Source organism: Somniosus microcephalus, chromosome 28 (assembly GCF_052327205.1).
Source record: "Somniosus microcephalus isolate GS21.2 chromosome 28, FLI_Smic_1.0, whole genome shotgun sequence".
Lineage (NCBI taxonomy): Eukaryota > Metazoa > Chordata > Chondrichthyes > Squaliformes > Somniosidae > Somniosus > Somniosus microcephalus.
In genome coordinates this window covers 34,383,311-34,410,251 of record NC_141014.1, presented here as the reverse complement: position 1 = coordinate 34,410,251, position 26,941 = coordinate 34,383,311, and the positions used below count along the sequence as shown (strand labels likewise).

At 50.0% G+C, this 26,941-nt stretch overlaps 1 protein-coding gene across 2 annotated transcripts in view; it reads right to left on the bottom strand.

Annotated features, from left to right (window-relative positions):
- LOC147099529 (epidermal growth factor receptor kinase substrate 8-like protein 1) overlaps positions 1–26,941 on the bottom strand; it is a 99,031-nt gene that overhangs the window by 8,551 nt on the left and 63,539 nt on the right. For both annotated transcript variants that reach the window (XM_085969759.1, XM_085969760.1), the window contains 5 exons: positions 25,010–25,154; positions 16,379–16,419; positions 15,062–15,158; positions 2,841–2,981; positions 1,608–1,734 (listed from right to left, as the gene is read on the bottom strand). In XM_085969759.1, the coding sequence (XP_085825885.1) occupies positions 1,608–1,734; positions 2,841–2,981; positions 15,062–15,158; positions 16,379–16,419; positions 25,010–25,154 (551 nt within the window). The remainder of the gene's footprint in view (positions 1–1,607; positions 1,735–2,840; positions 2,982–15,061; positions 15,159–16,378; positions 16,420–25,009; positions 25,155–26,941) is intronic.

The following is a 26,941-nucleotide window of genomic DNA, read 5'->3' as shown; positions in this document are numbered from 1 at the left end:
CCCCTCCCTCCCCCTCCCCCTCCCCTCCCTCCCTCTCTTCCCCCCACCCCTCCCCTCCCTCTCTTCCCCCCAGTCGCTCTCATCTCTTCCCCCCAGTCGCTCTCTTCTCTTCCCCCCAGTCGCTCTCTCTCTCTCTCTTCCAACAACAACATGCCCTCGAAAAAGCCTCGGCACCGCCGGGCACTTCAGCTAGTATAATATATACAGGAGTGTTATACCCGGTAACACACGGTGTGTTATTTTATAATATATACAGAGTTTTATACCAGTAACACACGGTGTGTTATTATATAATATATATACAGGAGTGTTATACCCAGTAACACACGGTGTGTTATTATATAATATATACAGAGTTTTATACCCAGTAACACACGGTGTGTTATTATATAATATATAAACAGGAGTGTTATACCCAGTAACACACGGTGTGTTATTATATAATATATACAGAGTTTTATACCCAGTAACACACGGTGTGTTATTATATAATATATACAGAGTTTTATACCCAGTAACACACGGTGTGTTATTATATAATATATAAACAGTAGTGTTATACCCGTAACACACAGTGTGTTATTATATAATATATCCAGGAGTGTTATACCCAGTAACACACAGTGTGTTATTATATAATATATCCAGGAGTGTTATACCCAGTAACACATGGTGTGTTATTATATAATATATACAGGAGTTTTATACCCAGTAACACACGGTGTGTTATTATATAATATATCCAGGAGTGTTAAACCCATAACACATGGTGTGTTATTATATAATATATACAGGAGTTTTATACCCAGTAACACACGGTGTGTTATTATATAATATATCCAGGAGCATTATACCCAGTAACACACGGTGTGTTATTATATAATATATCCAGGACTGTTATACCCAGTAACACACGGTGTGTTATTATATAATATATACAGAGTGTTATACCCGGTAACACAGGGTGTGTTATTATATAATATATAAACAGGAGTGTTATACCCGGTAACACACGGTGTGTTATTATATAATATATCCAGGAGTGTTATACCCGGTAACACGTGGTGTGTTATTATATAATATATACAGGAGTTTTATACCCAGTAACACGCGGTGTGTTATTATATAATATATATACAGGAGTGTTATACCCAGTAACACATGGTGTGTTATTATATAATATATACAGGAGTTTTATACCCAGTAACACGCGGTGTGTTATTATATAATATATCCAGGACTGTTATACCCAGTAACACACGGTGTGTTATTATATGATATACACAGGAGTGTTATACCCGGTAACACACGGTGTGTTATTATATGATATACACAGGAGTGTTATACCCAGTAACACACGGTGTGTTATTATATGATATACACAGGAGTGTTATACCCAGTAACACACGGTGTGTTATTATATGATATACACAGGAGTGTTATACCCAGTAACGCACGGTGTGTTATTATATAATGTATACAGAGTGTTATACCCGGTAACACATGGTGTGTTATTATAATATATACAGAGTGTTATACCCAGTAACACAGAGATAGAGAGAGAGGGAGCTCACACTGTGTTAGTCTAGGTGTGTTATGTTGCTCACCTTTCTCTTTTTGAGTGACGACTACATTCTCGGGGTTAGAGTCCCAGGCCACGGGCATGCTGTTGGGTTGGATCACTTTTTTCGGGAGCGTGAGGGGAGGGGTGCCCTTTGTACTTTGTCGCTTCTCCTGCAAAACACAGAGGAGCGTTGAATGTCCCGGTGTCCGTCACACTTGAACGCTGAAACATTAAAACTTAGCTTCTGCTGGGTCAGTGTACGTGCATAGAATTATTTGCAGATTTTATTCCCCTATCTTCAACTCTAACCCCACAATTTTTTTTATCTTCCCCCTGCCCTCTCTTGTGAAAGAAAAAAAAGAACAAACTTGCATTTCTATAGTGCCTTTCACAACTTCAGGACGTCCCAAAGCGCTTTACAGCCAATGAAGTACTTTGTGAAGTGTGGTCACTGTTGTAATTTAGGAAACACGGCAGACAATCTGCGCACAGCAAGCTCCCACAAACAGCAATGTGATAATGACCAGATAATCTGTTTTACCGATGTTAGTTGAGGGATACATATTGGCCCCGGGACACCGGGGAGAACTCCCCCTGCTCTTCTTCAAAATAGTGCCGTGGGATCGTTATATTATTACATCGTTAAATGGAACTATTTGTTACATCATTATATGGAACTACTTTGGTTAGTGTATTTATATTGCTATGTGGCACACTGTGAAAGGCAGTGCGCAGCACAAGGTCGGACAGCTTGTATCACTCCGCTCCATGCGGCAGCAACATCATAAAAGCAAGAATACAACTGAGTGAAAGTCGTAAAGTAAATGAGTTAAAAGTGTCTGTATTACATAGTAATAAGAACACAAGGAGACACAACAAGTGCCGTGGGATCTTTTACTTCCATCCAGACGGGGCCTCGGTTTAACGTCTCATCCGAAAGACGGCACCTCCGATAGTGCAGCACTCCCTCAGCACTGGGACTGGGAGTGTCAGCCTGAATTATGTGCTTTGAGTCTGTGGAACAGGGCTTGGAACCCACAACCTTCTGACTCAGAGGCGAGAGTGCTGCCCACACGGAGCCACGGCCGGCATCGATTAGAACAGGACAATTAGGGGACTGATGTGGGGGAGGAGGAAGCAGCGAAGCGGGAAGGGTTCGAGAACAAAGATCGAATGCAACGGGAGAGAAACAGGTGCCGAGAAACGATTTGTAACCGGACCCACATTCTGTCAGTGGAGTGAGAGTGGCCTATACTGCTGGGGGAGTGCGGGTTACCTTGGGGAGCACTTGCGCATACAGGGCGGGGCTGTCGACCACATCCTGACCAGGAACGGGCTCCAGGATATTGAAGGGAACGTAGCCAATCTGCCCACTCTGATTCATCACCTTCCACCACCGTTTGGAGTCATCCAACACCTAGAGAGAGAGAGAGAGACAATGCAAGTCAGGCACCGCGGGGTATCGTAGAAATCTATCAGCACGTCCAGTGACAAATGGGAGGACTTGCTCTGTGAGTTGAGCGCCATTAGTGGACGGGTGAACAAACTCAATTCTAATAAGGAACAGGAAGAGGCCATTCCGCCCCTCGAGCCTGCTCGGCCATTCAATTAGATCATGGCTGGCCTACACCACAACAGATTCTAGTAACCCCCTGCTCCCTAGTTCCATGTTAAGGCGTCATGGCATGGTTCCTTCCGTGGAACATTAAATGAAGGTCCCACCTTCATGGTAGATCAAGTCCCACCGTCAATCATCACCAAGTAGAGTTCATCCCAAAATCTGACCACGGTTCTCCTCAAAGGCTCTCCCGGTGTAGTCCCTCCTTGTACTTTGTTAAGTCTGTGTGTTCTAGTTATTGTTAATAAGAATCACTGCACACAGACCACAAGAGTAAATTCAACAGGTCTTTACTAGTCGGAGGTCAGGCTGAACTGCCCAATAAATCATTACACAGCACTTATATACCGGTGTGGTCACCACCAGTATTACAGTATACAGCAGCCAAGATAAAGTAGTGCATCTCTTAAAATAGTTCTCTTAAAGGTGGAACGGTTACATACACCACAATCCTCCCTTTTTAGCTTAACAGTATATCGTCCCCATTAAACATAACATAATAACATATATACACAACTTCATGTAAAAACAGTTCACAGATTCAGTCTCTGAGGAGGCCTCCTGATCCGAGACGGATAACGCCTTTCAGGGGTCTCTGGTTCTCGTTGCTGGGGTGACTCATCTAGTTGATCCCCTATGGATAGGACATCATCATCAGGTATATTCACTTCTGAGGTAGATGCTTCAGGTTCACTAACTTCCTCCACGGTTGTCTCAGTCGTAACCATGGGCTCGACCCTTGTTCTCGATCCCACCAGTTGGTCAGCATGACGTCGCATTACATTTTCACCAACATCTACCGTGTACATCAGGGGTCCTTGTCTGGCCCGAATTGTTCCAGATTGCCATTTCTCGTTTTTATAGTTCCTGGCTAACGCCGGTTGTCCTATTTCAAAACTCCGAGTGGGCTTGTTATCGATATGCTGGAACTGTTTGTTTTCGACTTCCCTCCGCACATTTGGTTTTAACAAGTCCAACCTGGACCGCAACCTCCTGTTATAGAACATCATGGCAGGACTTTGGTTTGTTGTTGCATGGGTGGCGTTTCGATATGCCAGTAGGAAATTGTCCACCTTGTGTTGCAGTGGAATCTGATCTTCACTCATGGCCTTTATTGCCTTTTTGAACATCTGTACAAACCTCTCGGCCAGCCCATTCGTAGCTGGATGATATGGGGCAGAGGTATAATGCTTCACCCCATTCTTCTTCAGGAATTTCTGGAATTCCTCTGACACGAACTGTGGTCCGTTGTCTGAACATATTTGCTCTGGCAATCCATTTCTTGCAAATATCGTTCTTAGCACCGCGATCGTCTTCTCCGAGGTAGTGGTAGTCATTTTAATCACTTCTGGCCATTTAGAATGTGCGTCCACCGCAATTAAAAACATGGAATCCGTGAATGGACCAGCAAAGTCAATATGTACACGTTGCCATGGGGTTGCAGGCCATTCCCATGGATGCAGCGGTGCAATTGGAGGTGCATTTTGGACTTTTTGGCACCCTGAGCAGCTTTTCGTCAGATCCTCTATCTGTTGGTCGATACCCGGCCACCACACATAAGCCCTAGCAAGGCTTTTCATCTTGACTCCCCCCAGATGACCTTCATGTAGTTCTTTTAGAACTCTCTCTCTTAACTTAGGAGGGATAATCACCCTTGTTCCATACATCAATGTTCCCTGACAGATGGACAGCTGTTCTCGTCTTGCTGAGAATGCCGGTAACAGTGGATCACCATGGGCTGGCCATCCCTTTACTGTCAATTCGTAGACCCGGGACAGTGTCGGGTCATTCCTAGTCTCCCTTTCAATATTTGCATTGGTGACAGGTAAACATTCGATGATGGTCGAGTGAAATAACTCCACCGGGTCAACCGTCGGTGCCTCCTCCTCAGTAGGTAGTGGCAGGCGCGACAGCCCATCAGCATTACCATGCTGCTTTGTACCTTTGAATTCTATCTGATATTGATGTGCCCCTAGGAAAAGGGACCATCTCTGGAGCTTCTGTGCTGTCATCACCGAAACACCCTTCTTAGGGTTAAAAATGGATACCAACGGCTGGTGGTCTGTCAGCAGTGTAAACTTCTGGCCCTGCAGGTAATGATTAAACTTCTTTACTCCCCACACAAGGCTGAGAGCCTCCCTATCTATCTGAGCATAGTTGCGCTCAGCGGAGGTCAATGATCTGGATGCAAATGCGACTGGCCTTTCCAAGCCATTTGGCAACTTGTGTGAGAGTACTGCCCCAATACCTTATGGAGAAGCATCACAAGCTAAACGAATAGGTAGCGTTGGGTTGAAGTGAGCCAACACTTCCTCTGAGGTGATCAATGCCTTGCTTTTGCGAAAGGCCTTCTTACAGTCCTCGCTCCACTTCCATGGTACTTCTTTCTGCAAAAGAGCGTTCAGCGGGTGCAGCACCGTGGATAGATTTGGCAGAAACTTATGGTAATAGTTAATCAACCCTAGGAACGACCTCAACTGGGATACATTTTCCGGAGCGGGAGCCTTCACAACAGCTTCGATCTTGTCAGGTGACTTGTGCAGCCCCTCCTGGTCAATGACATGACCACAGTACGAGATCCGTTTCTGAAAGAACTCACATTTCTGGCGATTAACTCGAAGTCCATATTCCTTCAATCTGGTGAGCACCAGTTTCAAATTTGCAAGGTGTTCCTCATCGTCATCTCCTGTAATCAGGATATCGTCCAAGTAACATTGAGTGCTTGGAATTCCCTGTAATACCTGCTCCATGGCCCTCTGCCAAATTGCTGGAGCCGAAGCCACTCCAAAAACCAGTCTATTATATCGATACAAGCCTCTGTGCGTGTTGATTGTGAGATACTGGCGCGACTCTTCCTCAACTTCCATCTGTAAGTACGCTTGCGCCAGGTCTATCTTGGTGAAGTGTTTCCCACCAGACAATGAAGCAAAGATATCCTCAATCCGCGGAAGCGGATATTGCACCGTGTGAAGCACCGGATTAACCGTGATCTTGAAGTCTCCACAGATGCGGACCTTCCCCGGTTCCCCTGGCTTGTTACTCGATGAACGTTTCATGACGGGAACAATGGGCGTGGCCCACTCACTCCAGTCCACCTTAGACAGTACTCCTGAACGTTCTAGCCCTTCCAGCTCAGCTTCCACAGCAGGTCGTCTCGCATAAGGTACTGGTCTGGCTTTGAAAAATTTTGGGTTTGCATGTTCTGCAATCTTGATTTTTGCCGTAATTCCTCTCAGTGTTCCCAGTCCCTGTTGGAACACCTCTTTAACCTCATCCAATATTCTGGACAATCGTTCAGGTTTGACATCTTTTTTTCCGGAATCTACCGTTATTGCTTTTAGGGAGTGCCAGTCCATATTTATTTTCCTGATCCACTCCCGTCCCAGAAGTGGTGGACCTCCCTCAGGTAGTACATATAAGTCCATTCCTTGGTGTTCTTTGCCCTTGTGTACCACCTTGACTTTTATCTTTCCGATGGGGTATACTCTTTGCCCCGTGTATGTCTGCAATACTATCTCTGTATCCCGTAGGGGAATATGTGTGAATAACCTTTTGTAATCTTGCTTATTCATGACCGTCAATGCCGATCCGGTGTCCAATTCCATCTTCACTTGGACTCCTGCTATCTGAAGTGTGACCCAGATAGTTTGTAGGTCAGCTTCCTTACTCACATTGTGAATTCTCAGACTACCCAGTTCCTTGCTGTTGGAGTCTGAATCCGAATTCTGTTCATCCGAACTCTTCTCAGCCACCTCATGTACCTTTCTGCACTTTTCCTGTGGTGACTTTTTGTTGCTGGTCTTCTTTCCTGACCGGCATACTTTAGCTATGTGACCAAGCTTGCCACATTTTCTACATTCCTGATTTTTAAACCAGCATTGGTTCTGATCGTGTGTTGTCTTTCCACAACGATAACATTTCGCTGTACCCAAAGCCATTTGATCTACGCTGAATACCGCTGCCTTCAGCTGCATTTCCGCAGTGCCTCTCGCTGCGGCCTCGTGCGATGCTGCAATAGTGACAGCCTTATCAAGTGTAAGATCATTCTCTTCAAGCAGCCGCTTTTGTGTTCCTTCTTTCGACAATCCACACACGAATTTGTCTCTCAGTGCCTCTGTCAGTCTTTCCCCAAACTGACAGTATTTCGCTAGCTTACGCAGTTCAGTTAAATACTCCGCGTTGCTTTCCTCTTTCAGTTGCGTTCTCGCATAAAATTTAAATCGTTCCGCTAACATCAGCGGTGTGAGGTTCAAATGATTTCTCAGGACAGCAACAATATTAGCGAAAGTCTGATCCGCCGGTTTAGCTGGTGATAGAAGATGCTTCAATAGCCCGTATGTCTTCGCACCCATTGAGTTTAGTAAGGTTAGTGCTTTATCTTCATCTGATATTTTATTTGCCTTACAATAAATCTCTATGCGTTCTACATACGTGGCCCAATCTTCAACATCGGGATCGAAATCATTGATGTTACCACGCTTAGGCATCCTCGCAATCTTCTTGAGAAACAAAAAGAATTTTTTTTTTTTTTTTTCAAAATGGCGGTTTCCCGCGCTTGTCTTCTTCCCCCGCCTACGAAAATGGCGGCTTCCCGCGTTTGCCTTTCTCCCCCGCTGGCTGTAATGGCGATTGCCGTATTGCTGCGTTCGCCCTCCCCAGCGGTTCTCAAATCGTGCCTCCCAGCCCCTCTTGCAGTCCGGTCCTTTCCCCCGGCTGCGGCTGAGTTCTCCGCGTTTCTTTTTATTTTATCCCGCGCCTCGCGGCCTCGGTAGCTGCCCGGCCTTTTTCCCCGGTCGCGGTCGAGCTCTCTCTCGACGCTGTTGCGTCTCCCAGCCCGCTTGCAGCCCGGTCTTTTACACCGGCTGCGTTTGCATTCACCGCGGCTCCCGTGCCTTACGCTGCCCCAGTCTCAGCGCCTCTGGCCCCGACTTCTGTCCGGCTCTTTTCCCCGGCCGTGGTCGAGTTCTCCGCCCTTATATCCTCCGTTTTTCACTCCCCTACTTCACAGCCAACGTGGCCGACTTGCTGCTCGTCGCTGATCGGCTTACCCACCACCGTGATAGAAGGGATGATCACTGCCTGTTGCTGATGGAAGGCTTCGTGTCAGAATTCTTCCTTTGCTCTGCAGACCCGAGTCTTTTCTCAGCAGGATGATGAGGGCGGGTGCCTCTTCTCGACGCCCGTTAAACTGCCTTGGATATATCTCTGCCGCAGGGTAAGATCGTCATCGTCGCCACTGTTAAGTCTGTGTGTTCTAGTTATTGTTAATAAGAATCACTGCACACAGGCCACAAGAGTAAATTCAACAGGTCTTTACTAGTCGGAGGTCAGGCTGAACTGCCCAATAAATCATTACACAGCACTTATATACCGGTGTGCGCAGCGTCCCGGTTGCCATGCCGACGGGCCCCAGCGCCGACATTCAGTTGCGGCCGCCTCGCCCGTGGCAGCCGCAACTAAGACTCTGGCAACAGAGTCCAACATGTGTTTGCGCCGGCGCATTAAAGGCCCCGTGGCGGCCGGCCGCTTTCCCGCCGGCCGCCTGCCCGCAGCTCCCTCCCCGGACTTCTCCCCCGCCCCCCCCCCCCGGAACAGATGCAAGCCCGGCACTTGTCCGAGGTGCCGGGCTCATTTTTAAACAGATTTGCGCGGGACGCGGCCGGGTGCAGGCAGCTCCTCCTTAACGGAAGGAGGAGGCCTGCACTTCCCCAGCCTGCCGCACCACATCGGGTGCCGCAGCGCCGGAATTGCAGCGCTAAACGGCAGTTAGCGCCCTTTTCCAGGCGCTAAGACCCTTCAGTAGCGCCGGCAGCCGTTTGGGCGCGGCGCTACTGAATTTTTGGCGCGCGCAGGGGGACTTAGCGCCGGCACTAACTTCCGGCGCTAAAGCCCTGGCTAAGCCAAAACCCAATTTCTAGGCCAAGGAGTTTAAAGGATTCAACTAAAGGTTTTTAATCACTAAGAACATTGCAGGTCTTTACACATCGGGTTCGTCTGATAGAATGACTCATACAGCTCTTGAGACCTTTATATGACAAAAGACGGGGCGTAGCCAATACACACAATAGGAAAAAGGGGGCGGTACACACAATACAAAGCAGGTAAAACACACGGGCTGATGAAGGCATATATTTCATCACATTCACCCCTTCTACAGATTTAGTCTGTCCGGGGGTGTGATAGTCCTTCCTGAACGTCGCAACAGTACCTCGGGTTCCGACCGGGAGTCCGTGTTGCCCTCCTGGGCATACCCATGTGTTGGGGGTGTTGCGGGTACTTCTGGGGGTGGTGAGCCTGGGGATGGTGGAGGTTCTTCTGGGGATGGTGGTGATGGGTTGTCGTCGCTTCCTGCCGAGGCGAGGTCCTTTATGGACACGGTGTCCTCACGCCCGTCGGCGTGCTTGACGTACGCGTACTGTGGGTTTGCGTGGAGTAGGTGTACTGCTTCCACGAGTGGATCCGTTTTGTGGCCCCTCACATGCTTTCGTAATAGGACTGTCCCTGGGGTGGAGAGCCATGAGGGTAGGGACACTCCTGAGGTTGATTTGCAGGGAAAAACAAACATCTTCTCGTGAGGAGTGGCGTTAGTAGCAGTACACAGTAGCGACCTTATCGAGTGGAGTACGTCTGGGAGGACCTCTTGCCAGCGGGAGGTGGGGAGGCCTTTAGACCTTAGTGCTAAGGTGACCGCCTTCCACACTGTCGCGTTCTCCCTCTCCACTTGCCCATTACCCCGGGGGTTATAACTAGTGGTCCGACTCGTGGTTATCCCCTTCGACAGCAGGTATTGGCGCAGTTCGTCGCTCATGAACGACGCCCCCCTGTCAGTGTGGATGTAGTTAGGCATGCCGAACGTGCAAAACAGGTTGCCGAGGCACTTGATGACCGTGGCACTGGTCATGTCTGGGCAGGGGTAGGTGAATGGGAAGCGGGAGTACTCGTCCACAATGTTGAGAAAGTACACATTGCGGTCGGTGGAGGGGAGTGGTCCCTTGAAATCTAAGCTCAGGCGCTCGAATGGCCGTGTAGCTTTGATCAGGTGGGCTCGGTCAGGCCTGAAAAAACAGGGCTTGCATTCCGCACAGGTGCGGCAGTCCCTGGTCATAGACCGGACCTCCTCGATGGAATAGGGCAGGTTACGGGATTTTATAAAGTGGAATAGCCGGGTGATCCCCGGGTGGCAGAGGCCATTGTGGAGGCCCTGTAGCCTGTCCCCCTGAATGGTGGCACACATCCCTCGTGATAGGGCGTCGGGGGAATCGTTGAGGGCCCCCGGCCTATATATTATGTCGTACTCAAACGTGGAGAGTTCGATCCGCCACCTGAGAATTTTGTCGTTCTTGATCTTCCCCCTCTGTTTGTTGTTAAACATGAAGGCTACCGACCGCTGGTCGGTAAGCAGGGTGAAGCGTTTGCCGGCTAGGTAGTGCCTCCAGTGCCGCACTGCCTCCACTATGGCCTGGGCCTCCTTCTCTACCGAGGAGTGCCTGATCTCGGACCCTTGGAGGGTTCTTGAGAAAAAGGCTACGGGCCGCCCATCCTGGTTGAGGGTGGCTGCTAAAGCGAAGTCGGACGCATCGCTTTCGACCTGGAAAGGGATGTTTTCGTCCACTGCCCGCAGCGCGGCCTTCTCAATGTCGTGTTTAATGCTGTTGAAGGCGGCGTGGGCCTCGGCCGTGAGCGGGAAGGACGTTGATTTCAGGAGGGGACGGGCCTTGTCGGACTAATTGGGGACCCATTGGGCGTAATAGGAGAAGAACCCCAGGCACCTTTTCAGGGCCTTGGGAGTGTTTGGTAGGGGTAGCTCCCGTAGGGGGCGCAATCGGTCGGGATCCGGACCGATTTCCCCGTTTTCCACCACGCAGCCCAGGATACAGAGGCGCGTGGTGCTAAAGACACACTTATCCTCGTTGTAGGTGAGATTGAGTCTGAGGGCGGTTTTCAGAAATCTCGCGAGGTTCGAGTCGTGGTCTTTCTGGTCGTGGCCGCAGATGGTGACATTGTCTAGGTATGGGTAGGTGGCTGTTAACTGGTTCTCATCGACCATGCGGTCCATCTCCCGCTGGAAGACCGAGACCCCATTCGTTACCCCAAAGGGGACTCTGAGGAAGTGGTAGAGGCGTCCATTCGCCTCGAAGGCGGTGTATGGACGGTCCTCCGGCCTAATGGGGAGCTGGTGGTATGCCGATTTTAGGTCGATGGTGGAAAACACCCGGTATTGCGCGATTTGGTTAACCATATCCGCTATGCGGGGCAGAGGGTAGGCGTCTAGCTGGGTGTATAGATTAACCGTCTGGCTATAATCTATCACCATCCGCTTCTTTTCGCTACCCTTAACCACTACTACCTGGGCGCGCCACGGGCTGGTACTGCATTCAATCATACCCTCCCGCTTGAGTCTTTCTACTTCCGACGCAATGAACCGTCTGTCCCAGCTGTACCGCCTACTCTTGGTCGCTATGGGTCGACAGTTGGGTGCGAGGTTGGCGAACAGAGAGGGCGGCTTGACCTTCAGGGTAGCCAGACCGCACACTGTGAGGGGCGGCTGGGACCCACCGTAGGTAAGCGTGATACTTTGGTGGTGGCACTGGAAGTCCAGACCCATGGTCACGCTCACACAGAGATCTGGCATTATCAATAGTTTAAAATCTCTGTAATCAGTGCCTTTTACCGACAACATAACCGCGCAGAAACCTGTAATTTTTGAGGTATGAGTCTTATCAGCCATGGCGATTTTGCCCTGTGTGGGGACTATCGTTAGTGAAAGTCGTTTTACCAGGCTAGGATGAATAAAGCTTTCGGTGCTCCCGCAGTCAATCAAGCATTTAACCTTGTTCCCGTTTACCTCTATGTCCATCATCGATTTAGACAACGGATGCGGCCTGGATTGATCCACTGTGATCGAGGCCACCAGTGGGTCCTGGAGGTCCGTGTAGTCGGGGCAAGATGGTGGATTCCATGAGGGTGGACAAGATGGCGTCCAAGATGGCCGCTCCCACGGCGCGCACGCGGCGGTGGTGGAGTTGGAGGCGGGGTTCCCTCTGCAGACTTTGCTGAAATGTCCTTTCTTCCCGCATTTAAAACAGGTGGTGCCCTTCGCTGGGCACAGATGCCTGGAGTGTTTGTCCTGGCCGCAGAAGTAGCATTTCGGGCCCCGATGCATCGCGGCAGTAGTGGGGCTCCTGGGTGGGGGCTGGGGCTCCGATGCTGCTGGGCTGGCCTGAGACCTGGGAGGTGAAGATGGCTTCCAAGATGGCGGCCCCCACGGCGCGCACAAGGTGGAGTGGGCCGTGTGGCCTGAGGAACAGGATTCAGAGTTCCTCGGGGCCATATCCAGCGATCGCGCTATACCCATAGCCTGTTTTAAGTCCAGTCCCTCCTTTTCAAACAGTTTCTGCCGAATGTAATTTGAACTGAGGCCCGCAATAAAGGAGTCTCGGATCAGCTCCTCCGTGTACACGATGGCAGACACGGCCTTACAGTTACAGTCTCTGCCCAGTACTTTTAGGCTTAGCATAAAGTCCTCTAGTGACTCACCATGCCGCTGCGTGCGAGTAGTCAGAAGATGCCTGGCGTACACCTCGTTTATTGGCCGCACGTAGTGGGCCTTCAGAATGGTGCAGGCATCCCCGTAGCTGATGGCATCTTGGATGAGAGGGGAGACCCGATGGCTCACCCAGTTTCGCAGGATTCCCAGTTTCACGCCTCCGGTGGCGGTTGCGGCTGCTATGGCGGTGGATGAGTTTGCAATGAAAAATTCGAAGCATTGGAACCAGTGTCCGAACTGTGTGGCTGCGTCTGAGGCATGGGGGTCCAGATCCAAGCGCTCTGGTTTCAGGAGTCGATCCATCTTGGTGTTTTAGTGATTAAAATTGATGTGCCATCGATAACTCAAAGACAAGGGCCTAGAAATTGGGTTTTGGCGCAGCGACGGCTTTAGCGCCGGAAGTTAGTGCCGGAGCTAAGTCGCGCTGGGCGGGCCAAAAATGCATTACTTCTGCGCCCAAACGGCTGCCGGCGCTGCTGAAAGCTGTTAGCGCCTGAAAACTGGCGCTATGCGCTGAATTTCGGCGCTATTCCGGCGCTGCGGCGCCCGCTGCGGTGCGGCAGGTTCGGGAAGTGCAGGCCTCCTCCTTCCCTTAAGGAGGAGCTGCCTGCACCCGGCCGCGGCCCGCGATAATCTTTTTAAAAATGAGCCCGGCACCTCGGACAAGTGCCGGGCTTGCTTCTGTTCCGGGGGGGGGGGGGGGGAAGTCCGGGGAGGGAGCTGCGGCCAGGCGGGCGGCGGGAAAGCGGCCGGCCGCCGCGGGGCCTTTAATGCGCCGGCGCAACGTTCTGTAAGGCACCTCTGCCAGAACGTTGCTTGCGGCTGCCACGGGCGAGGCGGCCGCAACTCAATTTCCGAGTTCGGGCGGGTTACCATGGCAACCGGGACGCTGCGCACACCGATGACGTCATCGGTGCCGGCGCAGCGCTACCGGCCTAACGCCGATTTAGGGCCCCTGTCAATTTCAAAACTGGCCATAACTTCGCCGCTAGGCCCTCTAGCGCCTCAAAAGCGGCGCTAAGGCCAGTGAATTTCTAGGCCAAGGAGTTTAAAGGATTCAACTAAAGGCTTTTAATCACTAAGAACATTGCAGGTCTTTACACATCGGGTTCGTCTGATAGAATGACTCATACAGCTCTTGAGACCTTTATATGACAAAAGACAGGGGCGGAGCCAATACACACAATAGGAAAAAGGGGGCGGTTCACACAATACAAAGCAGGTAAAACACATTGGCTGATGAAGGCATATATTTCATCACAAGTTCCACGGGCGCTGGAAGCCCTCCAGCATCCAGCCCAAGGGACCATTGTCCATGTTTCAGCCTTGACAATGAGTAGTGGCAAGCTATGCATTTGAATCTGGAGAGCATCAAGACCCAACCTCATCCTACTCCCACAGGAGGTCCACACACATGGACTTTCCAATAGGGGGAGGGGAGGAGTCACCAAACACCAAGCTGGAGCAACCATCTGACTGATTTCTCCCCTCTGTAAATAGGAACATAAGAAATAGGAGCAGGAGTCGGCCATCCAGGCCCTTCGAGCCTGCTCCGCCATTCAATAAGATCAGGACTGATCTTCTACCTCATCTCCCACCCGATCCCCATATCCCTCGATTCCCCTAGAGTCCAAAAATCCAACGATCTCTGTCTTGAATATACTCAACGACTGAGCCTCCACAGCCCTCTGGGGCAGAGAATTCCAAAGATTCACCACCCTCTGAGTGAAGAAATTCCTCCTCATCTCAGTCCTAAATGGCCGACCCCTTATTCTGAGACTGTGACCCCTGGTTCTAGACTCTCCAGCCAGTTAATGCAGTTACATAATATAATTTATGAGGACAGGTTGCATAAACTTGGTTTGCATTCCCTCGAGTATAGAAGATTAAGGAGTGATCTAATCGAGGTGTTTAAAATGATAAAGGGATTCGATTGGGTGGACAGAGAGAAACTATTTCCTCTGGTGGGGCGGGGGGGGGGAGTCCAGAACAAGGGAGCATAACCTTAACATTAGAGCCAGGCCGTTTAGGAGTGAAATCAGGAAGCAAATCTTTACGCAACGGGTGGTGGAAATCTGGAACTCCCTACCCCCGCAAAAGGCTGTGGACGCTGGGGGTCAATTGAAACTTTAAAGACTGAGATCGATAGGTTTTTGTTGGGAAAGGGTATCGAGGGATTATGGAGCCAAGGGGAGAGGGGGGGGCGGGGAATGGAGTTGAGGAACAGATCAGCCACGATTTAATTGAATGGCGGAGCAGGTCCCAGCAACTGAACGGCCAACCTCCTGTTCTTAATATCTTCAACTGACGAGGCCGTGACCAGTGAACTCACCTCGACCACTTCGCCGGATATCACGGCGAGTTCGCTGCTGTTTCGGGCCACAAAGTCGTAACTGCATCTCATGTATTTCACCGCCACCTCGTGATTCCTGAAGGGGGGAAAGATTGACTCTTTTTAATCCCGGGAACGTGGAACAACTGTACAACATGACAAGAGGCCACCGTGTAGCCCGATTCATGAGTGAGGGGCGGGGGGCGTTGCTCCACCGGGTACGAGGCTCCACTTGAAATTTTCTCTTTCAATTGTTGACTTGACATGTTGGTGTGCAACCTTTAGAAATTTGTGACAATTGAATGTTCCCCTTTATAAATGACAATCTTATCATTAGAGTGTACTTGGAGACAGGAGCCTCTCAGTCCTCTTGAAGAGAGTTGAGTACTGATGACTTAGGGCGCGATCGGGCCCGCCCTGGGGAGGCGGGTTTGGGGGCGGGACTGCCGGGAAAATGGCAGAATCTGGGGGCGGGTGCCCATCCCGCTCCAACCCGCCTCCGTGCCATCTTGCCAGGAGGCGGGTAGCCGACCCGCACCGGGTCCCGTCTCCTTGGAGGCGGGAAAAGGATTACAGCCACTTAACTGTTTGTTAACAGGTAGTTAACAGGCAGATAAGAGGATTATCCCCATTTTACCCACACAAGTGTGGGCTTCCCGAAGGCTGCGAACCCCGCCAGGGCCACCGAGGCGAGTGGTGGGTCTGCGGGGGTCGGAGGGCTGCAGAAGTGCGCTGTGAAGGTAAGTGATGGGTGCAAGTGTGGAGAGGTGAGAATGTGAGGTAAGTGGAAAGTGTGAGAAAAAGTTTACTTACCTTTGTTTCTTCCTGCAGGCTTCAGTCGGTGGGGATGCGGAGAGTCTCGCACCTCCGCGGTAGAGATGCCAGATGGCCGCTGCATTCTCCAATGCAGCAACCATCTAATCTCTGCTAAAGAAAGAGGTTTGATGAGCTCTTGAATTCAAGAACTCATCAAACTACAGAGAATGTCAGTGTTTGACAGCTTCACAGAGATGTCAAAACGATGACAATTCATCTGCCAAAAATTTTTGACAGATGAAACGTCATACGCTGACGTTCTCTGTAACCGGTTTCCCCTTAATTGGCCTGCTATGCCCGCTGGACGGGCTCAGCAAGGTCAATCAAGGGAAAATAGCGTGGGTTGGGCACAAGTCGATGGAGACGGGACTGAAACCCGACAAGTGGGAGTCCCGCCTCCAAAAGCTCCCCATTGGCAAAACCCAGCCCTTAACTTGAGTACTTTTGAGATAAGGGTCCCTTGGTTTCCTGGCTATTTTATTAAGCTGAAATGGCACTTACCCATTGGTTTGAGGAATGGGGATAGTCTGCGGACCTGATTGCTGAAACACAGGAGACAAGAGAGTTAGAAACAGATAAACACACTCAATAAATGTCAGGACTGAGCAGAACTGGAAGCTATGAGGTAAAACGCATATGTATTATAAAAGATTGGATAGGCTGGGGTTGTTTTCTGTGGAACAGAGGAGGCTGAGGGGAGATTTAATTGAGGTGTATAAAATTATGAGGGGCCTAGATAGAGTGGATAGGAAGGACCGATTTCCCTTCGGAGAGAGGTCAATAACCAGGGGGCATAGATTTAAAGTAATTGGTCGAAGGATTAGAGGGGAGTTGAGGAGAACTTTTTTCGGGTGGTGGGGGTCTGGAGCTCACTGCCTGAAAGGGTGGGAGAGGCAGAAACCCTCATCACATTTAAAAAGTACTTGGATAAGCACTTGAAGTGCCAGAACCTACAGGGCCACGGACCAAGAGCGGGAAAGTGGGAAATGGCAACAGAAAATGCTGGAAACACTCAGCAGTTCAGGGCAGCATCCGTGGAGAGAGAAACAGAGTTAACGTTTCAGGTCTGGGACCCTTCGTCAGAACTGGAAAAAGCTGGAGATGTAAAGTGGGATTAGGCTGGGGCAGCTCCTTTTCGGCCGGCACAGGCAGGATGGGCCGAATGGCCTCCTTCTGTACCATAAATTTCTATTATTCTATAATTAGCAAATGAAAGATGCTTTGCCCAAAGTCATGTATTTAATCTTTGAACTCTGGACTGTTCATAGTTTCTGATAATCAAATTACTCTTAAATTCTGTGCTTTGTTAATAGAGAAATCAAGGTGAAGTCTCAAAATTTATAGTACTGTACAAGGGTGTCAGTAGGTTAGAAAAGAGTAAACGGAAACATGAGGTAAATCAGGACGCAGTGATCAGGTGATGCCAGTTTGGGTATTGAAGGTCTGAAGATTGTAAGAGTGAGATAGGCAGGTGGGAGAAGGAGACAGACTTAAAAGGGTCTCGCAATCACCTCAGTACGCTCTTGATATCCAGTGTCTGTGAGGCAGGTGTGGTCCAAAGAATTACATAGAACTTACAACACAGAAACAGGCCATTCGGCCCAACCAGTCCATGCCGGCGTTTATGCTCCACTCGAGCCTCCTCCCGTCTTTCCTCATCTAACTCTATCAGTATAACCCTCTATTCCCTTCTCCCTCATATGCTTGTCCAGCCTCCCCTTAAATCCATCTATACTATTCGCCTCAACCACTCCCTGTGGTAGCGAGTTCCACATTCTCACCACTCTCTGGGTAAAGAAGTTTCTCCTGAATTCCCTATTGGAATTCTTGGTGACTATCTTATGTTGATGGCCTCTAGTTATGCTCTTCCCCACAAGTGGAAACATTCTCTCTGTATCCACTCTATCAAAACCTTTCATAATTTTAAAGACCTCTATTAGGTCACCCCTCAGCCTTCTCTTTTCAAGAGAAAAGAGACCCAGCCTGTTCATCCTTTCCTGATATGTAAACCCTCGCATTTCTGGTATCATCCTTGTAAATCTTCTCTGCACCCTCTCCAGTGCCTCTATATCCTTTTTATAATATGGCGACCAGAACTGTACGCAGTACTCCAAGTGTGGTTCAACCAAGGTTCGATACAGGTTTAGCATAACTTCCCTACTTTTCGATTCTATCCCTCTAGAAATAAACCCTAGTGCTTGGTTTGCTTTTTTATGGCCTTGTTAACCTGTGTCGCAACTTTTAGTGATTTGTGTATTTGTACTCCGAGATCCCTTTGTTCCTCTACCCCACCTAGACTCGCACCCTCCAAGTAATAAGTCTTTTTATTATTCGTTCATGGGATGTGGGCGTCGCTGGCAAGGCCGGCATTTATTGCCCATCCCTAGTCGCCCCTTGAGAAGGTGGTGGTGAGTCGCCTTCTTGAGCCGCTGCAGTCCGTGTGGTGAAGGTGCTCCCACAGTGCTGTTAGGGAGGGAGTTCCAGGATTTTGACCCAGTGATGATGAAGGATCGGCGATATATTCCCAAGTCAGGATGGTGTGTGACTTGGAGGGGAACCTGGAGGTGGTGGTGTTCCCATGCGCCTGCTGCCCTTGTCCTTCTAGGTGGAAGAGGTCGCGGGTTTGGGAGGTGCTGCCGAAGAAGCCTTGGTGAGTTGCTGCAGTGCATCTTGTAGATGGTACACACGGTGCGCCGGTGACCTCCTTATTCTTCCGACCAAAGTGTAATACCTCCCATTTATCTGTGTTGAATTATGGAAGATTGAAGGTACGTTTACACCGCACGAGGCCTTTCAAACAGAGTGCCGCCTATCCACAGGGCAGAAGGTGCCACGTGGCCTCTGTTCACCAGATGCATTTGGGCAGCATCACCCCTTAGAACTTCTCTTTAAATCTCAGTTATTCTGACGGGAGTCGGGCCCCAAAATTATCCATCTCTGCAGCCGTCAGGTCCGAAGAAAGCTCATTTGTCTGTGCAATAACTCTTTCAGTTGATTATTAAAAATGAATAATTGAATATGATACGCTTGCTCTTAGTTGTGGGGGAGGGGAAAATGCTATATATATTTTATTTGCCCCCCGCACCTCCCAATATAAAATGCAATTGGAGCTCCAGCAGTTTATCAGTTTGAGCTACACTACCACTAAACTCCTGCTGGTGGCAGTGTTGGGCTTCACGAACAACCACAGGTTTCTCGGTGTCGCCGCCTGTAGGTAACAATGGAACTGCAGCCCTCGTTCCAAAACAAAGTGCATCCATTTTGGGGGGGGGGAAATTAGACTTGTATTTATACCGGGCCTTATCGTGTCTCTCACCTCCTGACTCCCCAAAGTCTTTTCACTATCTACAAGGCACAAGTCAGGAGTGTGATGGAATACTCTCCACTTGCCTGGATGAGTGCAGCTCCAACAACACTCAAGAAGCTCGACACCATCCAGGACAAAGCAGCCCGCTTGATTGGCACCCCATCCACCACCTTAAACATTCACTCCCTCCACCACCGGCGCACCGTGGCTGCAGTGTGTACCATCTACAAGATGCACTGCAGCAACTCGCCAAGGCTCCTTCGGCAGCACCTCCCAAACCCGCGACCTCTTCCACCTAGAAGGACAAGGGCAGCAGGCGCATGGGAACACCACCACCTCCAAGTTCTCCTCTAAGTCACACACCATCCTGACTTGGAAATATATCGGCCGATCCTTCATCGTTGCTGGGTCAAAATCCTGGAACTCCCTCCCTAACAGCACTGTGGGAGCACCTTCACCACACGGACTGCAGCGGTTCAAGAAGGCGGCTCACCACCACCTTCTCAAGGGGCAATTAGGGATGGGCACTAAATGCTGGCCTTGCCAGCGACGTCCACATCCCAGGAACGAGTAAAAGAAGAAACATCTCAAAGGGTTTTATACACAATGAATCATTCCGTAAAGCAGTCACTGTTATTCTGCAGGCATATCAGTGTTGAATTAGAAATTGCATTTATATTGTACCTTTGACGACCTAAGGACATCCCAAAGTAATTTGAAGGGTAGTCACAGTGGGGAAATGTGGCTCACAGCAAGATCCCGCAAACAGCAATCAAATAAATGACCAGGTGATCTGTTGGGACTCCAGGAGAACTCCCCCTGCTCTTCTTCGAAATAGTGGCCATGGGATGTTTTACGTCCACCTGAGAGAGCAGACGGGGGCCTCGGTTTAACGTCTCATCCGAAAGACGGCACCTCCGACGGTGCAGCACTCCCTCAGCACTGCACTGGAGTGTCAGCCTAGATTTATGTGCTCAAGACTCTAGCGAGGGATTTTATACCCACAGCAAGGTCAGAGTGCGACCCACTGAGCCAGGGCTATTTTTCAACAGTCACTTGAAAGAAGTTCCCGGGCTGTTTCGTTTAGTACGAAGTTTGTAAGAGAGAGAGCAGCATTGTGGATTTCAGATGGCTGCACAGTAACCAGCACATGTGTCAGCTGGGTCTCAGTGGGGAGCACCCTTGCCTCTGAGTCAGAAGGTCGTGGGTTCAAACATGCCGGTGCAGCAAGCAGTTAGGAAAGTAAATTGGTATGTTGGCCTTCATTACAAGAGGATTTGAGTACAGGAGCAAGGATGTCTTACTACAGTTATACAGGGCCTTGGTGAGACCACACCTGGAGTACTGTGTGCAGTTTTGGTCTCCTTACCTAGGAAAAGATATACTTGCCATAGAGGGAGTGCAGCGAAGGTACACCAGACTGATTCCTGGGATGGCAGGACTGTTGTATGAGGAGAGATTGGGTCTACTCGGCCTGTATTCACTAGAGTTTAGAAGAATGAGAGGGGATCTCATTGAAAAGTATAACATTCTAACAGGGCTAGACAGACTGGATGCAGGGAGGATGTTTCCCCTGGCTGGGGGGGTCTAGAACGAGGGGTCACAGTCTCAGGATACAGGGTAGGACATTTAGGACTGAGATGAGGAGAAATTTCTTCACTCAGAGGGTGGTGAACCTGCGGAATTCTCTACCACAGAAGGCTGTGGAGGCCAAGTCACTGAATATATTTAAGAAGGAGATAGATAGATTTCTCGACACAAAAGGCATGAAGAGGTACGGGGAGAGAGCGGGAATGTGGTATTGAGATGGAGGATCAGCCGTGATCATATTGAATGGCGGAGCAGGCTCGAGGGGCCGAATGCCCGACTCCTGCTCCTATTTTTCTATGTTTCTATGATTCTAAGTCCCCACTCCAGAGACTTGAGCACAAAATCTAGACCGACACTCCAGTGCAGTGCTGAGGGAGTGCTGCACTGTCGGAGGTGCTACCTTTCCGAGGGGACTTTAAACCAAGTCTTGTCTTGCTCTCTCAGGTGAATGTAAAAGATCCCGCAGCCACTATTTCGAAGAAGAGCGGGGGGAGTTCTCCCCGGTGTCCTGTGGCCAATATTTATCCCTCAATCAGCATCACTAAAAACAGATGATCTGGGTCATTATCACATTGCTGTTTGTGGGAGCTTGCTGTGCGCAAATTGGCTGCCGCGTTTCCCACATTACAACAGTGACTACACTTCAAAAAGTACTTCATTGGCTGTAAAGCGCTTTGGGACACCCTGAGGTGATGAAAGGCGCTACAGAAATGCAAGCCTTTCTTCTTTCTTTTACTAACTCTGAAATATTTTATTGATTACAGGCCAGTTGTAAATCACAATTACATAGACCGCGCTAATGCGGCAGCGATTATGTCAACAACAAGCACTCGCACAAAGCAGTGTGCTGAATGTCCAGTTAATCAGGTTTGTTTGGTGGTGTTATTTGAGGGAAGAGTGTTGGCCAGGATTCAGGGAGAGACTCCCTGCTATTCCTCAAACTCTGCCATGTGGTCACTAACGTACACCTGGGTGGACGACCAAGACAACTCCCATTTATACCACACCTTTGATGTAGAAAAACATCCCGAGGCACTTTGCAGAGGCCCGATCAAAACAGAGTCAACGCTGAGCCAAAGAAGGAGAGGTTAGGAAGGAGCGGGGCGGGGCGGTGGCGGGGGCGGGGGGAGGGGCGGTGATCCAAAAGCTTGGTCAAAGAGCTGGGTTTTTAAGGAGCACCTTAAAAGGGGGAGAGCGAGTCAGATCCCAAACGTGGCATGGCCCCTCTCCGACAATGCACCTCCCTCACCACTGCCAGCCTAGATTGCTTGCCCAAGTCCCAGAGCCTGGGGCAGTAAACTCACAACTCTCTGATGCGGAGGTGACGATGCGAATAAGTAAAGAAAGAACTTGCATTTCTATATTCGCTAAAGTTTAGAAGAATGAGAGGGGATGTCATTGAAACTTATAAAATTCTAACAGGACTAGACAGAGGAGGGTTGTTCCACGATGGCGGGGGAGTCCAGAACCAGGGGTCACAGTCTAAGGATAAGGGGTAAAAGCCATTTAGGGCTGAGATGAGGAGGAATTTCTTCACCCAGAGAGTGGTGAACCTGTGGAATTCTCTACCACAGAAGGCAGTTGAGGCCAATTCATTAAATATATTCAAGAGGGAGTTAGATATATTTCTTAAGGCTAAAGGGATCAAGGGATATGGGGAGAAGGCAGGGACAGGGTACTGAATTTGGATGATCAACCATGATCTCATTAAATGGCGGAGCAGGCTCAAGGGGCCGAATGGCCTACTCCTGCTCCTATAGTGCCATTCACCACCTCAGGACGTCCCAAAGCACTTTACAGTCAATGAAGTACTTTTTCAAGTGTAGTCACTGTTGTAATGTAGGAAACACGGCAGCCAATTTGTGCACAGCAAGCTCCCACAAACAGCAATGTGATAATGGCACAGATAATCTGTTTTTTAGTGATGTTGATTGAGGGATAAACATTGGCCCCAGGACACCGGGGAGAACTCCCCCTGCTCTTCTTCGAAATAGTGCCATGGGATCTTTTACATCCACCTGAGAGAGCTGACGGGGCTTCGGTTTAACGTCTCATCTGAAAGACAGCTCCTCCGACAGCGCTCCCAGAGTATTCTAGAGTCATAGAGCTATTGGGGTGTCAGTCTGGATTTATTGACTGGAGTGGGACTTGAACCCACAACCTTCAGTGAGTTTAAAGACAAGGGTGCTGCCCACTGAGCCAACCTGACACACAGGTGCTCGCCAGATTCTTTTCTATCCAGACCCAGTGCCAGGTTAAGGTGTTGCAGGAGCATTAGAATGCAATGTTGACAGCCCCATATGTGTGACATATGTGCTCAAAAATGGTTTTTGATTGTCTAGCTGTGGACGTCGACAGCAAAACTATCGATACTGACTTTTTCTTTTAATGACTCTTGATATGAGATGGATTGATGTTTTGACATTAATTTTTTTGTTGTTTTTTTTGGTCAGATTTCAACATAAAAGTTGCTAGAACCCCGTCTGTCTTTTAGTGCATTGTTTGCGGTCGTTTAAAGGGCGAGCACTGTTTAAAATGTTTTTGTTCCAAGGCTATGCTTACAGATTGGGAAGATCCCAGGTTTGGACCTTACTCTGTTGAGAGCTAAGAGATGGTAGCAGTCTGGTGCTACAGATGGCCTCCGGGCCCCTGGGTTTCTTCTGTTAAGGATGCGTGTGTACAGGATTTCACCAATCTATGGTGCCTGTCACTGTTTACTAGCCTGGTAACATTCAGTGCCTAGGTTGCATAGGAAGAATAACTGAGTTATATCTATCAGGAAAGGATGAACAGGCTGGGTCTCTTTTCTCTTGAAAAGAGAAGGCTGAGGGGTGACCTGATAGAGGTCTTTAAAATTATGAAAGGTTTTGATCGAGTGGATACAGAGAGAATGTTTCCACTTGTGGGGAAGAACAAAACTAGAGGCCATCAATATAAGATAGTCACCAAGAAATCCAATAGGGAATTCAGGAGAAACTTCTTTACCCAGAGAGTGGTGAGAATGTGGAACTCGCTACCACAGGGAGTGGTTGAGGCGAATAGTATCGACGCATTTAAGGGGAGGCTAGACAAGCACATGAGGGAGAAGGGAATAGAGGGTTATGCTGATAGAGTTAGATGAGGAAAGACGGGAGGAGGCTCGAGTGGAGCATAAACGCCGGCATGGACTGGTTGGGCCGAATGGCCTGTTTCTGTGCCGTATATTCAATGTTATTCAACGTTGCCTGTCTGCTGGCAATACTAACACATAACAACAACAACCACTTGCAGTTATACAGCGCCTTTAACATAGTAAAACATCCCAAGGCGCTTCACAGGAGCGTAAATCAGTCAAAATTTGACACCGAGCCGCATAAAGAGATATTAGGACAGGTGACCAAAAGCTTTGGTCAAAGAGATTGGTTTTAAGGAGCATCTTAAAGGAGGAGAGAGAGGCGGAGAGGTTTAGGAAGGGAATTCCAGAGCTCAGGGCCCAGGCAGCTGAAGGCACGGACACCAATGGTGGGACAATGAAAGCCTTCGCTGGGCCGCGGTTGCCAAGGACGACGTATATTCTACTCTTCTTAACCGACCAATCAGGATGACACTGTGTCGCCCCAGCTTCAGCAACCCAAATCAAAAATAACTGAACGAAAGGGCCCTCTTTTCAAAAGGGGCACAAACAACAAATACCCAAAGTAAGGTAGCTCAATGAATTAAATTCCAATATTTACACCGTCTACTATACACTCCAGTCCATGTGGTGCCCACCGGCCGCAGTAGGCCTCAGACGTACCGACGGACATCGGGCGCTCCCTCTCTGGGGGAGGGGGGACACACGGGTGCGGACAAGGCGGCGGAGGAGAGGCGGGCAGAGCGACCAATCGCGCCCCCCACCTCGGGGCGGTGTCCAACATGGTCCACCTCGGCCAGGCCCGGGAGCAGACTGACGAGGACGCCTCCGACTTGCCCGCTCCCCCTCCCAACTCCTCCACCGCAACTCCCCCCACAACTCCTCCCCCCAACTCCTCCCCCCCGCAACTCCTCACCCCCGCAACTCCTCACCCCCGCAACTCCCCCTCCCCCCAACTCTCCCCAATTCCCCCTCCCCCGCAACTCCCCCCGCAACTCCCCCCCCCAACTCCTCCTCCCCCGCACAACCCCCTCCCCCCCCCCCGCACACAGATCAGGCGACGTGCGTTCTAATGCCGAGCAGCCACTTGGTTACCGGGCGCGTCCCCCCATCCCTTCCGCACCTGCATCCGGAGTAACTCGTGCTTGTGTTGCAGTTCCACCGGATCCTCCCACGGCGCCCCGTTGGGGTCCAGAATGTCCGGCTGCCACCCCGACATGAATTGTATATTGTAGGGCGCCCCCCAATATTCGGCCGGCCATTCCAACCTGCGGAGAAGCAATAAAAAGGTCCAATCAGTTTGGGGTGACCCCCCACCATCAGGAATACAGTGCGACTCCGAGAATAGCGCCGCGGGCAAGAGGTGGTACGGGGCTATGACCAGGCCAGGAAGGTGCAGAATCCCCTGTGTTCTCTACTCAATTACCTCACGTCAACCAAGGCAGCAGTTGGGAGGCTGCATTGTGCTTGACTCCCACCGCACACCCCCCCTCCCCCACCCGCCATTGTGTTATTGGGAGAAGATGGTGGGGACGAAGAGGATATCAGCCCGGCTCCCTGCTCCCGATCGCACTCCACTGACCCCTGCGAGAAAGGTGAGTTGTACGGGCATCGATTGAAGACCGAGCTCGCAACACACGATCAGCTGAGGCTCACCACCCCACTGATATACCTATCAATTCGTCCAATGAAAAGCGACGAGTTAGGAAAGTAACCATAGGTTTTTATTGACTAAATAACAGAGCCCACCCTCATGGGTGATCGGATCCAACAAGGAGGAATACCAGCCAGTCGACTACCTTTATACCTGGGCAGGTAGGTGGAGCCATGGGCGGAGTCAGTGATGGTCAGCCCAGGTATAACAGTGTGACAAGAGGCGACCTCGTATAGTGATACAACCGTGAGAACAGTGATAACAATATAACAGTGATAACTATAGTGTAACGATAGTGAACGATAAAAGTGGTTTACCACACCCACCCACCCGCAAGATTGGCCAATTGGTTGGCAGACCTGGTGACCTTTGACACTGCATCGGAGCAGGAGTCGTCACCTTCAAGTGAGGGAGGAGGGGCAGAGATTGGAGGGGGAAAAAAATACACATACCCTGTGAGCTCAGTCCAGTGAACCTCCCCCCCGGGCAATCATAGAAACATAGAAGATAGGAGCAGGCCATTCGGCCCCTCGAGCCTGCTCCGCCATTCAATGAGATCATGGCTGATCATCCAAATCCAGTACCCTGTCCCTGCTTTCTCCCCATACCCCTTGATCCCTTTAGCCTTAAGAAATATATCTAACTCCTTCTTGAATATATTTAATGAATTGGCCTCAACTGCCTTCTGTGGTAGAGAATTCCACAGGTTCACCACTCTCTGGGTGAAGAAATTCCTCCTCATCTCTGTCCTAAATGGCCTACCCCTTATCTTTAGACTGTGACCCCTGGTTCTGGATACCCCCGCCATCGGGAACATCCTTCCTGCATCTAGACTGTCTAGTCCACTCCGCTCTTGGAGTCTCCCCAAACCATTAACCTGCAAAAGCAAGGTGAATGTCCGCAGGAAGGATTCGCATCAAGGGCTCCTGCCCGGAGGTAATGGAGAGGGATCTGAAGGGAAGGCCACAGTCGGTGCTCGGCCCAGGTTGATGGGCGGAAGGAATGGCCGCAATGCTCAGTACAGAATCACACAGCACAGAAGGAGGCCATTTGGCCCATCGTGCCTGTGCCGGCTCTTTGAAAGAGCTCTCCAATTAATCCCACTCCCCACCCCTCCCGCTCTTTCCCCACAGCCCAGTAAATTTTTCCTTTATCCAATTCCCTTTTGAGAGTTACTATTGAATCTGCTTCCACCGCCCTTTCAGGCAGCGCGTTCCAGATCACAACAACTCACTGCGTAAAGAAAATCCTCCTCCTGTCCCCCGCACCCCTCCAACCCTGGTTCTTTTGCCAGTTATCTTAAACCTGTGTCCTCTGGTTACTGACCCCGCTGCCCGTGGAAACACTATCTCCCTATTTACTCGCTCCAAACCCCTCATCATTTTGAACACCTCTATTAAA